At 40.3% G+C, this 13457-nt stretch overlaps 1 protein-coding gene across 9 annotated transcripts in view; it reads left to right on the top strand.

Annotated features, from left to right (window-relative positions):
• Window positions 1–13457, top strand: part of MBNL3 (muscleblind like splicing regulator 3) — a 193373-nt gene that overhangs the window by 79055 nt on the left and 100861 nt on the right. For 5 of the 9 annotated variants that reach the window (XM_069746949.1, XM_069746951.1, XM_069746946.1 and 2 more), the window contains exon 2: window positions 11418–12362. The exons of 1 other annotated variant lie outside the window; for it this stretch is intronic. In XM_069746949.1, coding sequence (XP_069603050.1) covers window positions 12189–12362 — 174 coding nt within the window. In that variant the 5' untranslated portion in view covers window positions 11418–12188. Of the gene's footprint in view, window positions 1–11417; window positions 12363–13457 lie in introns of those variants that run through there. 3 more of the 9 variants (XM_069746944.1, XM_069746948.1, XM_069746943.1) reach the window with 1 other exon arrangement.

The raw sequence follows: 13457 nt of genomic DNA, 5'->3' as shown, positions 1-13457 counted from the left end.
TTTATATAATTGTATAGAAGAGTCTCCAGTATGTGACACCACTGATGGCAGGGAGCCGCAGAGAAAGGCATTGCGGGGAGCCTGCGGTTACATTCATAATTTTGCACAATTTCAATGCAATGGAATAGATGGGAACAGATGCAAAGTGTGAGCAGATCACCATCAGTGATTCTCATTCTCACAGTAATGAAGGGCATCTGGAGACAGATATTGCATGATGCGTGATGTTCGAACTGCTTGGAAAGAAAGGATCAGCATTTTAATTTAATGTTGGTTTCATACTTTATACACGAGGTGCGAGGTCCCGGTATTGCCTCAGAAGAAGGCACCCCACCTACTGCAGCTTGCACAGACTTGTTTCAGTAGCTGGGTTAATTTTCGAGTATGGATATCATGGCGCTTTATAGTCTAATAGGTGGAACGGCTTGGAAGATTATCACATTCACACATATAGAAATGACTGGGGATTTGCTGAGAATTTCTCTCTGTAGAATCCATGCATCCTTTTGGTAAAATCCTATTTTCTTCCTGTAATGCCATTTTCCGCATTTTACACCTTGGGTTACTGAAATAATGTATAATATACATGTTGTTGGTATCCTGGGATTGAAAATAAAATTGGTAGTTTATTAAATAATATAGTACACAGTCCACTAGACTCTTAAACAAAAGTGGAATTAAAAAATCACTTATTGTTTAAAAGGGTATTCCCATCTCCAAGATCCTATCCCAATATGTAGTAAGTGTAATAATAATAATATTAGTAAATACACCTAATTAGAAATGTAGTATAGTTGTTCTGATTCTCTGTGTCTCTTTCTTCATGTGCAGGCACTGCAAGACCTTATGTATCCATGGTTACGACCACTGTGATATAGTTACAGTTATCTAGTTGTTAGTGGTCGTAACCATGGACACTTAAAGTCCTGCAATGCCTGCACATGAGGAAAGAGACATAGCGAATCAGAAATACTATGCTACATTTCTAATTAGCGGTATTTGCTAATATTATCATTACACCTACTACATATTTTGATAAAATCTTGGATATGGAAATACTCTTTGAAGTTTTTTTTATAGTAAATATATTTTCAATTTTCAACATCACGACATGGATATTACATTTTTCACACTGGCTTCTAGGTCTTATATTAGTGACACTTACTGTTCTGTACAGATGACTTTTCAGCAGTCTTATTATCATCACAGACTGGATGACAGTGAAGGATAACACCTCTATACACAGTAGATAACACAGGATCCACCATTCTCAATGGATGACATCTCTGCTCACCTCCTCCTACTGAACCTATGGGAGGCATGGTCAGGATAGAAGCTCGGTAGACTTCTATACAAAAATTGGGGTTTATGTCAGTCTATTGTTGCCAATGTCCTAATGGCATTTTACAAATAAAATATCTGTAATATTGAATTGGATTAATTTTATGCTAGGTTTATATCACATTTGGAGATCATATTCACGGGGACCACAAAGCAATACTTGTTTAGCCAAGATGGAATATTAGGGATAACAATGTTGTTAGTTTCCGTCACCCTCTCCTAAAGAAGTTTTCCCGCTAAGAACATTTGACCGATTCACAAAGTCGGTGATAAATATACAACTGATGTTACGTCACTACTGAGACCTCAACCAGTTACTAAAACAGGGACTTCTGAGTCCTATATTGAATGCAGCAGCAGTGATCCCTACTCAAAGTCCTTTGGACTGATTATTTTGATGCTCTTGGTGGTTTCCATCAAAGTCCTCATGACCATAGTCTGGATTAATAGGGGACTTGGGACCCCTGATCTGGTGATTGGTTGGATTCTCAGCAGTAGGGCTGTCAACAATCCTCTATTTATCACCTAATCTGTGAATATTATTTGGCTTTTTTTCCTAGTATCACTTTAGCTGTGAATATACCAGTGCATTTTTTTGTTTTTGTTCCAGTTAGGATCTTGACCAGTGCCTCCCGGTAGAGCTGTGGCTTATCTGGATGTACTGGGAGCCAATGTCGAGTTATTTTGACAGTTAAACTTCTGATGTTTATGTCTGCAAAATAAGCAAATTCTCCGCACTTTAACGTCTGCAAAGCAGATGTTTTCTACCAGACGTTCAGAGATGACAGATTTTTGATCTTCATCTGGAAACTACTCTCTCCCTATTTTGTCTTATGTCTCTGAAAAGACTTTTTGTAATTTAAAAAATAAAATAAAATAAAATTGCATGATGGCTCAGTGCCACCATACATTGAATTATGAATCATACTTAAAACACTAGAAGTCCCAGAAATTTCGAGCTCCAAAGGTTCCAAAGGTAGAAATGTTAAATGACCCCTCTCTGGGACTTCTAGTGTTAAAGTACCCGGCCGCAACCATTATAGTTTTTACAGTCCTGCTGTGTTCCGGCAGCATTCGAGGACCACCAGCCGGCACCAGTAACAGCTAATCAACAGGGTGATGGGTATCAGACCCCCACCGATCAGATATCGATGACACATCTTAAGGATGAGCATCCAGACCTCAGTTTTCAGAACTCCTTTTTAGTAGGGCTTTCCGGTATCAGAAAATTGATGGTCTATCGTTTGGATAAGTCGTCTATATCAGATCAGTGGTGGTATGAGTCTCCGCACTCCTGCCCATCATCAGCTATTTGAAGGAGCTGCTGTTTGTTTTTCGTCAGGTGCTGCAGCCTCTTTAATGCTTCCATCATTTCATCTACTTGCATTATCTAATTAGCAGTACAGACAATAGAATACAAAAGTCTACAGGAAAAGTAAAATTTTATGAATAAAAATAACCGTAATGTGTGATTATATTTTCTAAAATGTGGTCATTCATAATACAATGCTGATGTTAAATACTGTATATAACAAAATGGAGGAGTAACAGGATTAGGTCATAAGATGCTAGTAAAATCTGGCTTCATGTTGACCTGCAGTCCATGAATGATCCATATACAATGACAATGCCATATATTATTATTATTATTATTATTATTATTATTATTTATTATTACAGCGCCATTTATTCCATGGCGCTTTACATGTGAGGAGGGGTAGACATAATAAAGACAAGTACAATAATCTTGAACAATACAAGTCACAGCTGGTACAGGAGGAGAGAGGACCCTGCCCGCGAGGGCTCACAATCTATATTTCATTCATACATGGTGACCTCTTACATTGCTAGTGCTCAAATTAGTGACTTTTGTGTTGCATATTTTTCTGTGATTTCTAAGTCAAAAGTATGACTTGGTATAGTTTTGCTTTATATACCAAGTTATGTGGCAAGCATTTTTTAAAGGGTCAATATAAGAGAGGGTGTGAGTCGATTCGCAAGACCCTTTCCATCAGCCACGTTAGTAATCTGTGGTCATTGGATGGCAGCCCTGATAACCTCTTACCTCTCGGTATCCGTGGCTCTTCTTTTGATTAGCTGACCTGGTGCGACATCATATGTGCATCATGCCACAACGATGACGTTGTGCCGAGCCAAATAATCAAAAGAAGAGCTGGTAACAGGGCAGTTCACATGCCTTCAGTCCACCTGCCACAGATTACTGGCTTGGCTGCTAGCCCAAGCCTACGAATCAATTCACACCATCTCAAGTCAATATTGACTACTAGGACTGTTAAGGTACCGTCACACTCAGCGACGCTGCAGCGATATAGACAACGAGCCGATCGCTGGAGCGTCGCTGTTTAGGTCGCTAGGAGACGTCAAACACAGCAGCTCCAGAACGATGCAGGAGCGATCCAGTGACGTAACGGCGACTCACTTATCGTTCTCGCTGGTTGTTAGATCCATGTAAAACGTTGCTGGCATCGTTGCTTTTGATGTCAAACATGACGATACACGCCGACCTGACGACAAAATAAAGTTCTGGACTTCTAGCTCTGACCAGCGATGGCACAGCGGGATCCAGATCGCTGCTGCGTGTCAAACACAACGAGATCGCTATCCAGGACGCTGCAACATCACGGATCGTTGTTGTTCTTGTTGCAAAGTTGCTGGGTGTGACGGTACCTTTACCACCAATAAAAACCCTGCTCTCTTCCTCTATGAATAGGCTAATTGCATACTTTCTTTCTCGAGGAGTATTGCATGTCCAAGTCTCTACGTCAGAATGGCAGTTTCCATAAAGATAAACTTTCTCCATTATATCATTTTCACCCAAAAAGCAAGTCTTTTACTTTTGCACTGATGAGGGTCAAGAACCCTGAAACAGCTGTCAGCAAATGGAGTTTTTTCTTTTTGAAAATATTAGAGGTTCCAGTCTAATTATTTAAACAAACTTAGCTGTAGTACGTTTTGGGGGGTTTATGCTACTGGTGGACAAAGACTAAATACAGATCTATCAATGTGTGATGTAGTGCTCAATGTAGGGTACCAGACCTTAAAATGTAGTAGAATGAAAACTTGGCGCTCAACTGCCAAATTTTCATTCAAAATGCAGATCTAAACTGAGGAAGGTTTAGACTGGACCACAGGGGAGCGGGTAAATTCCTCGGTGGGCCCCTGTGAAGGACTGCTAACGAGCAGTGCAAGAACACGTGATTCAATATTTACATGAAAAAATCAACTTCTAATCATTCATAACATAAATAACCCAAATTAATATTATATTGAAGCAAACGTAACTTTCTGTACTAAAATTAGGTTATTTTTGCAAGTAAGGGGGCCTCTAGATTCAATGTTACTGGTGGGCACTTGCCAATCCAGTCCGATACTGACAGAGGATAACCAGTTGCGGCCCGTTCATGCTTCCGGTGTCATTTTGCACTGCACTGGAATTTTCTGTGCATTTAGCATTGTATGACAAAAGCAAGCAAAGTATAGTGAGAATTCATTTACCATGAAGAATGTAAGTGCCTGTTAGGCATGGGTACATAACGAGGGGTGAGGTGACAGGCCATGTGTCCTGGGCGTGGGGTTCCAGCGGAACTAGCAGCGAAAGGGGACACGTGCTATTTTGGATCCAGACTGACTTGGCTTGCTTGATGTATCACTAGTTTAGTTTGGCAGCACTTACTAATGATCAGATCGGTGTATGCATTTCATCTTATTTCACTGGGATCTAAGAGGGCCGCCAATCAATCTTTGCACCAGCCCCAACTTTTTTTTTCCACCCTCTTGCGCTCTTTTTCTTTTTTCCTAGTTTTATTTACTTTCCTGATATGGAGATATGTCACCTTAGGATTCTGTATTTTTTCTCCTGTGTATGTGTTTTTATAGATCACTAATTTATGAAATATACAAGTTTCTCAATCACGTCACTTTTTGCATTTCACTAATGGATCTGCTGAATGTTCGAGGCATCATTGGGATTAGATTAGTTTTGTCTTGTGCTGAAGACTTTATCTAATATAAAGTCTACTCCGTACATTTTAGAACGTTAGGAAATATGAATAAGAAAATAAGAAATGCGGCTCAATCAACAATGAGAGACTAGATAAAACATTTCCTTATGTGGCATTTAAAAAAAAATCCTTGCAATGCGTGGGAGCTCCATTCCAAGCATTTCAGTGGAATAACATTATATCGGTCCAGGTGTTTCTGTAATCCTGCCTTTAACAAAGTATAGTCAGCTAAAATTGCTAAAAATGGTGTATGGGATTGTGTAACTGTTAACCCAATGGTAGAGATAAGGCCCGTGCCGCCTGATAGAGGCCCAAAGGAAGATTGCATGGTATTGTCAAAGTCAATTTAATTATTACTCTAGATCAGAGGTCCCCAACTCCAGTCCTCAAGGCCCACCAACAGGTCAACAGGATTTCCTTTGCATTGCACAGGTGATGCAATTATTACCTGGGCAAGACTAAGGAAATCCTGAAAACATGACCTGTTGGTGGGCCTTGAGGACTGGAGTTGGGGACCTCTGCTCTAGATCACCAGGACTGTTAAGGTACCGTCACACATAACGATTTCTTTAACGATATCATTGCTTTTTGTGACGTAGCAACGATATCGTTAACGAAATCATTCTGTGTGACAGCGACCAACGATCAGGCCCCTGCTGGGAGATCGTTGGTTGCTGGGAATGATCAGGACCTTTTTTTGGTCGCTGATCACCCGCTGTCATCGCTGAATCGGCGTGTGTGACGCCGATCCAGCGATGTGTTCACTTGTAACCAGGGTAAATATCGGGTTACTAAGCGCAGGGCTGCGCTTAGTAACCCGATATTTACCCTGGTTACCATTGTAAAAGTAAAAAAAAAACAGTACATACATACCAGTGTCTGTCACGTCCCCCGCCTTCAGCTTCCCGCACTGACTGTGAGCGCTGGCCGTAAAGCACAGCGGTGACGTCACCGCTGTGCTCTGCTTTATGGCCGGCGCTGACACAGTGAGTGCGGGAAGCTGACGCGGGGGGACGTGATGTGAGTATGTAGTGTTTTTTTTTTTTACATTTACAATGGTAACCAGGGTAAACATCGGGTTACTAAGCGCGGCCCTGCGCTTAGTAACCCGATGTTTACCCTGGTTACCCGGGGACTTCGGCATCGTTGGTTGCTGGAGAGCTGTCTGTGTGACATCTCTCCAGCGACCACACAACAACTTACCAACGATCACGGCCAGGTCGTATCGCTGGTCGTGATGGTTGGTAAATCGTTAAGTGTAACGGTACCTTTACAATGAACCCTGCACTGCCCCAGATAACAACGGTTGTTACCATCAATCCCTTCAATACCCCAGACCACCAGGGATGTTGTCATTAGCCCAATTACTACCTTAGACCACCAGGAATGTTATGGCGATTAAACTATTTTGGAGAGAAACTTTATTCCGGTTTCAGTAGGTGAAATGTAAATTGCAGAACCCTCAGTTGGCCACCTCCACCTTTAAGCACAACTAATATAATTTTTTTTTTTTTAAATGTCCTAGGCCAAACTATACCCGGTGATGTAAAATAGCCCAAGCCAAACTATTCCCCTCCATGCTACAATATACCCCTTTATTGTATGAACCCTTGTCAATGAGAGTGATTGTAGATGCCATTTTTTAATAACGGACTTCCCCATAGTGGGAAGGTATTTGTGTTATTAATCACGGCTGGACCACGGTGAGTCATTGGACGTGGTATATCTCGATTTTTCCAAAGCGTTTGATACCGTGCCGCACAAGAGGTTGGTACACAAAATGAGAATGCTTGGTCTGGGGGAAAATGTGTGTAAATGGGTTAGTAACTGGCTTAGTGATAGAAAGCAGAGGGTGGTTATAAATGGTATAGTCTCTAACTGGGTCTCTGTGACCAGTGGGGTACCGCAGGGGTCGGTATTGGGACCTGTTCTCTTCAACATATTCATTAATGATCTGGTAGAAGGTTTACACAGTAAAATATCGATATTTGCAGATGATACAAAACTATGTAAAGCAGTTAATACAAGAGAAGATAGTATTCTGCTACAGATGGATCTGGATAAGTTGGAAACTTGGGCTGAAAGGTGGCAGATGAGGTTTAACAATGATAAATGTAAGGTTATACACATGGGAAGAAAGAATCAATATCACCATTACACACTGAAAGGGAAACCACTGGGTAAATCTGACAGGGAGAAGGACTTGGGGATCCTAGTTAATGATAAACTTACCTGGAGCAGCCAGTGCCAGGCAGCAGCTGCCAAGGCAAACAGGATCATGGGGTGCATTAAAAGAGGTCTGGATACACATGATGAGAGCATTATACTGCCTCTGTACAAATCCCTAGTTAGACCGCACATGGAGTACTGTGTCCAGTTTTGGGCACCGGTGCTCAGGAAGGATATAATGGAACTAGAGAGAGTACAAAGGAGGGCAACAAAATTAATAAAGGGGATGGGAGAACTACAATACCCAGATAGATTAGCGAAATTAGGATTATTTAGTCTAGAAAAAAGACGACTGAGGGGCGATCTAATAACCATGTATAAGTATATAAGGGGACAATACAAATATCTCGCTGAGGATCTGTTTATACCAAGGAAGGTGACGGGCACAAGGGGGCATTCTTTGCGTCTGGAGGAGAGAAGGTTTTTCCACCAACATAGAAGAGGATTCTTTACTGTTAGGGCAGTGAGAATCTGGAATTGCTTGCCTGAGGAGGTGGTGATGGCGAACTCAGTCGAGGGGTTCAAGAGAGGCCTGGATGTCTTCCTGGAGCAGAACAATATTGTATCATACAATTAGGTTCTGTAGAAGGACGTAGATCTGGGGATTTATTATGATGGAATATAGGCTGAACTGGATGGACAAATGTCTTTTTTCGGCCTTGCTAACTATGTTACTATGTTACTATGATGAAGATTGATCTTACAATACAATGTGACTGGTAAGCGGACAGCAGTCATTACATCTGAGATTACACTATTGTCCTGTGACTTAAGGGCTTTTACCTTAGAATACAATTGTATCTTGATCCAATCACTTCACCGGTTTTCTCACGCTGCCTCTGATTGGTTACAAAGTGTGCAGAACTCATTCTATCATACTCAGACCCACAGCTGCTTGTAATGTGTAACTACTGAGAAGTGCGGCAGGATTCTGTACCCCATTACATCTTTACAGAGGTCTAATATTTGTACTGATTGAAGTTTTTTGGTTCAAGTAATAAAAGTCTAAAAAAGTCTGTGTTTAGAACTTAAAAATTTAAGTTATCTTCTCACATAACTTGCCTGACAAGCCTGAACCCAAAAATTAAGCAATTCTTGTGTATATCACTCAACACTGCTGATATCAAAGGGGGTAAAATCTGGCATGAAGGGGTATGAAATGGCCCCTGAGTATAAATTGGCCTAGACCATAATATACCCAAAGTATAATCAAGCCTAGGCCGCTTAAACCACTAGTATACTCTAGTCTGGACTCCGGGTATACTATGCCCTGTTATACCAGCGCCTATTCTTATGGTGGTGCACATACAGCTCACAGTTACATTCGGGGGCTATAGAAAGTGAAGTGACAGCCCCTGTGGGCACTTTATTGATTGTTTCCTTTTCAACATCCAGAATCAACGTAAGTATTTTTAAAAAATCTTCTATTTTTCAAATGGAAAGTCATTGAAACAGGAAACTTCTGCTTATAAAATGAATAATTAATTACGGCAAAACTTCAATACGATGACATTTTTATGATCTTTTGTTAAGATGCCACAAACCTAGCACTTTAATGTTATAAGTAGCAAAGTGCTGCTGTGGGACTAGAAGTGCCAGCATTCTACGCCAGCTGCCAGGTATATAAAAATGTTCTATTTGGACACAGAGCAAATGATAAATTGCATCTGAAAAACTTCAGAGAGGCACATGTTAAGTCTCAGGATAATTATCAATAATGGGTTGGGTAGTCCGTTGTGCTGTAGACACACCCCAACATGGCGTTGTTTGCCCTTGCTTCATGGACTTGGGGCTTGTTCCTGTTATTTACAGACCTTGTCGGAGGAGCCAGGACTCATTATACATTTTATGATAGTTGTACTTTTTCCCAACGGTGTCTAATCCTAGACACAAGCACATTAGTCGGTGAACTTGAAACTTTTCTCCAGTGTTCTTAAGACTCGCAGTGTTAACAGAAGTACAGCTTCCCACTGACACATTGGTGCGGCTGGTGCCAAGAACCCATGAATCCACCGCACAGAATTGTGAAACCTTGCATAAAACACATCAGTCTCAAACAACAAGAAAACCACATTCTCTGCCAGGAATCTTCACAATATATTGCCAGCCCGCTTGGCACCTGGGAGTCTTGGGGATGTAGGAGTTAAGTTGTGACGAGTCCTGGCAACTTCTGCTTTTCCTTATAAGAATATTGGTCTGAAATGTAGCTCTGCTAAATGGAATGTGTGAATGCAGCCAAGGAGATACTTAAAGGTGCAATGGCATATACTGTATATATCTACCCTTGTCCAGAGACCTGTATTCATTATCCACACAAATTATACAGGTTACATTATATACAGTATATATACTAGTTATTTCAGATCGTGATGTAATACCTGCCTATCACTCAATGCATTAAGTGACTCCCAGTAACAGGCAGGAATGATATATTCAGTATAAAACCCTTTAAGGGGATATATTACTTGTCATTTATATGTAATGTTTTCACCTGGTGTAAATTCCTCTGTTCTCCTGAATCTGGTGCTGTTTCTCTTTTGTTCCTGCGCCTCTCCATTCCCGAGATATGACCCTCTCTTTCCTGCATGTAAATCTAGTCTTAATAGCAAGGGGGTGTGGCCACAACTCTTCTTAATGGGAGTCTTATTGAGGGACACACCCATTTAGCTGAAAATTTTAGATTTACATTCAAGAAAGAAGGGTTTATATCTCGGGAACGGAGTGGTGTAGAAACAAAAGAAAAACAACGCCGGATTCAGGAGAAGAGGAGCAATTACACCAGGTATAATAGATTAAATATTGATGGCAAGTAACAGATCCTATGTAAACCCCAGAATTAAGACATTAAGCTTTATACTCTGGAATGCCCACAAAAGAGCCATTTTATGTGAAAATGTGCATGAGCCTGGCCCACTTGCTGTCCGGAGGACAATCCATGTCAACAAAATTGGAACTTTTATCATGGACTGCACTTGTGTCTTCTATCAGTTATTTAATAGGCATCTTTATATGCAATTCATCTATACAGATGCATGACAGTCGGGAAGGATATATTTTAATAGTAGATGTCTAAACTTAATAAAAAATGTGAGATTTAAAGCGGTTTACCTGATTAGAAAAAAAGGTAATTTTTTCCGCTTAAAACAGCGCCACTAATGTTCTCAGGTTGTGTCTGGTATTGCAAGACTGCTCCATTCACTCCAATGGATCTGGCTTACAATACAAAAGAAGAAGAAAAAACAGCAGGTTTTATTCCTATACCGCCAGTAACATAACTATGAATTTCTCTGCTGGATGAAATGGGGTTAATGTCTGTCCAGTGCTGCTGTGCGCTTGTCTGGTTTCTCTGTCCTATGGCACTCAGCCACCAGCTGAAAATTAGACTTTGCCCAGGCATCGCTTCTGCATTGTCGTAGCCTTTGCCCGTCTTCCATTTATAGCAGAACATCGTTCCTTTTCCCTAGTCATTTATTTTAATCAATCTGTGAAAAAACAACCCGAGCACATGTCAGACACAAGGCATTCTCGTAATAAAACCGTCCTCCTGCCAAATAAGTGATTATGAGCCATACGCTGCTATTGGGCGGAAGCCCAGACCTCGGAGTTACACAGAATCTGATTGGATCTTCTCTTTCTCCACCATGCGCAGATTTGGAGAGGAAATTCCCTGTTTCACTCTACAATGGCTGACTGCACTTTGCCGTAGTGTCAGTATCTAGGTTTTCCGAAAGCTAAAACTTTCCTTGTGCTTCGTAATATGCTTGTGATAAGTGTGTGCTGCTAAATAGCTTTTCTGATTGTATGTTCTGTTTCCTCTTTTTGCAGGTTGCTGAAACGTGCCTTTTTTTCCGAAGCTAACGCTGCTTGGATTTCTGTCTAGTGCTGCCTCCCTCTTTTTTTTTTCTCTTTTTTTCTTTATTTTGCTTCCTTTTTTTTTTTCTTTTTTTCCTTTTATTTGTCGTAACTTGCAGGCCAAACGCATACGGCAATTTTAGTCTTTTAATTTCAGCATTCAAGAAAAAAAAAGTATATACATCAAAATTTTATTAACCCGTCACGCCTGTGCCCATCTTCATCGCTTTAATCATCACAACAACGAAAGAAAAAAAAAAGGAAAGTTTTGCAATTGCCGAAGCCTTTTCACGACCATAACGACCATCATTAAGTTCAGAGCACGAAATTGCTTTCACGGTTTGCATTGTCTACTTACCCCTTTCCCCACTTTCAAGTCCAGAAGTGGCGTAAAGCCGACACGTTCAGACTTTGACATTTGCACTTTTTAAAGAGCTGGCCTCTGGTTAGATTTTATTTTCAATTTATCTGATAAAACTTCTATTTTATGGTTGGATTTTTATGATTTATTTGTGTCTCTAAAACAGATATAAATTGACTTTAAAAAAAAAAAAAGAACAAGAAAAACAACAAGAAAAAAAAAAACCTTAAGTGCTGACAATTTTTTTTAACCAAAGTGATTAAAATAGTTATTTTATTCATTTAAACTTGAAGTCCACTTTCCCCCGTCCCCTTGTGATAACAAGAAAACGATTGTAGTACGACAAAGGTGTCAGCTTCGTGCGGGCAAATCCTGTCTTTAACATGGCCGTTAACGTCTCCTTGGTGCGTGACACAAAATGGTTGACGCTGGAAGTATGCCGTGAATTCCAGAGAGGCACTTGTTCAAGGTCTGATGCAGAGTGCAAGTTTGCACATCCGTCACGAAGTTGCCACGTGGAAAACGGGAGAGTTATCGCCTGCTTTGATTCATTAAAGGTAGGAGAAACCTTTGATCTTTTGCTGAATTTGAAATGAATCCAATTTATCGTACTGTGCTAGGTATCAAAGTCAACCAAAAAAAAATTCTACCAGCCAATTTATAAAAAACAGCCTGTGCAAAAACATATCTTGAATTATCAGACAGATATAGAAAATATCTAACACTCAAATGTAAAGATAAAGGACCTATTGGCTTAAAGGTCTGGGGCAAGTTCTTGAACTTTTACAAAAGAGAGAAAACTGGCATATGAAAGGTGCATTATTTAGCACCCTGCATAGTTGCGCAAAAATGTTGTGACTTTTGGTATTTAAGAATCGTTTTTGGTCAATTTAAAAAAAAAATGGTCAGGTCTACTATGAGGGTGATATAAGGGCATGTCAGAGAGGGGGACACCGAACTTTGTATACATTTCCCTATCCTTGCGTGTTATTATTTTTGTATTTAATCTCAGTAATAAAATAAAAAAAAATGTAAGACATTGTTTTAAGTGGTCACCTTTGTCTACCTGGTCCCCTTGAAGTAGGGTATACCGTATATGGGTAACGAATTTTGATTCAAATCATTATTGGTGACACTATACTAATTAATGAACACTAAAGGAGTTTATGATTTTACTGAAAAGTAAGCTACAACAGCTCTAGGTATAATGTATATTTGTGATGCCTACTGACTGTATTGTTTTGATGCTTCTGTTAATTTTCTCCTCTGAACTTCCCTTCTTCATGCTCTGATGGGTTTTCCTCCTGACCTGTCGATGATTTCCTGTGCCATTGACTTGCGCCTGTGTCTTACAGTCTAAAGGATGTATTACCATGGTCATCAGTCAACGGGGGCTTCACACTGAAATCCACTAGCTATCCTATAATGTAAAAAAGTCTTGGGTCATCAAAAAAGAGACCCACTAAATCCATTCTCTACTCTAACTGAAGGTGGTCCCAAACTGGACAACCCCTTTTTTTTAAGTTTGACGAATTGAATTTGGTTTATGTTGAAAGAAATGTTGATCTACATATAGACCGCCATAGAAGGACACGTCTAATTTAGACCGCCATATAATAGAATATAATTGCCTAGAATACTACTTCCTGCAA

Source organism: Ranitomeya imitator, chromosome 2 (assembly GCF_032444005.1).
Source record: "Ranitomeya imitator isolate aRanImi1 chromosome 2, aRanImi1.pri, whole genome shotgun sequence".
Classification (NCBI taxonomy): domain Eukaryota; kingdom Metazoa; phylum Chordata; class Amphibia; order Anura; family Dendrobatidae; genus Ranitomeya; species Ranitomeya imitator.
Note: the sequence above shows the minus strand (reverse complement) of the source record. Positions and strands in the feature narration are given on the sequence as shown.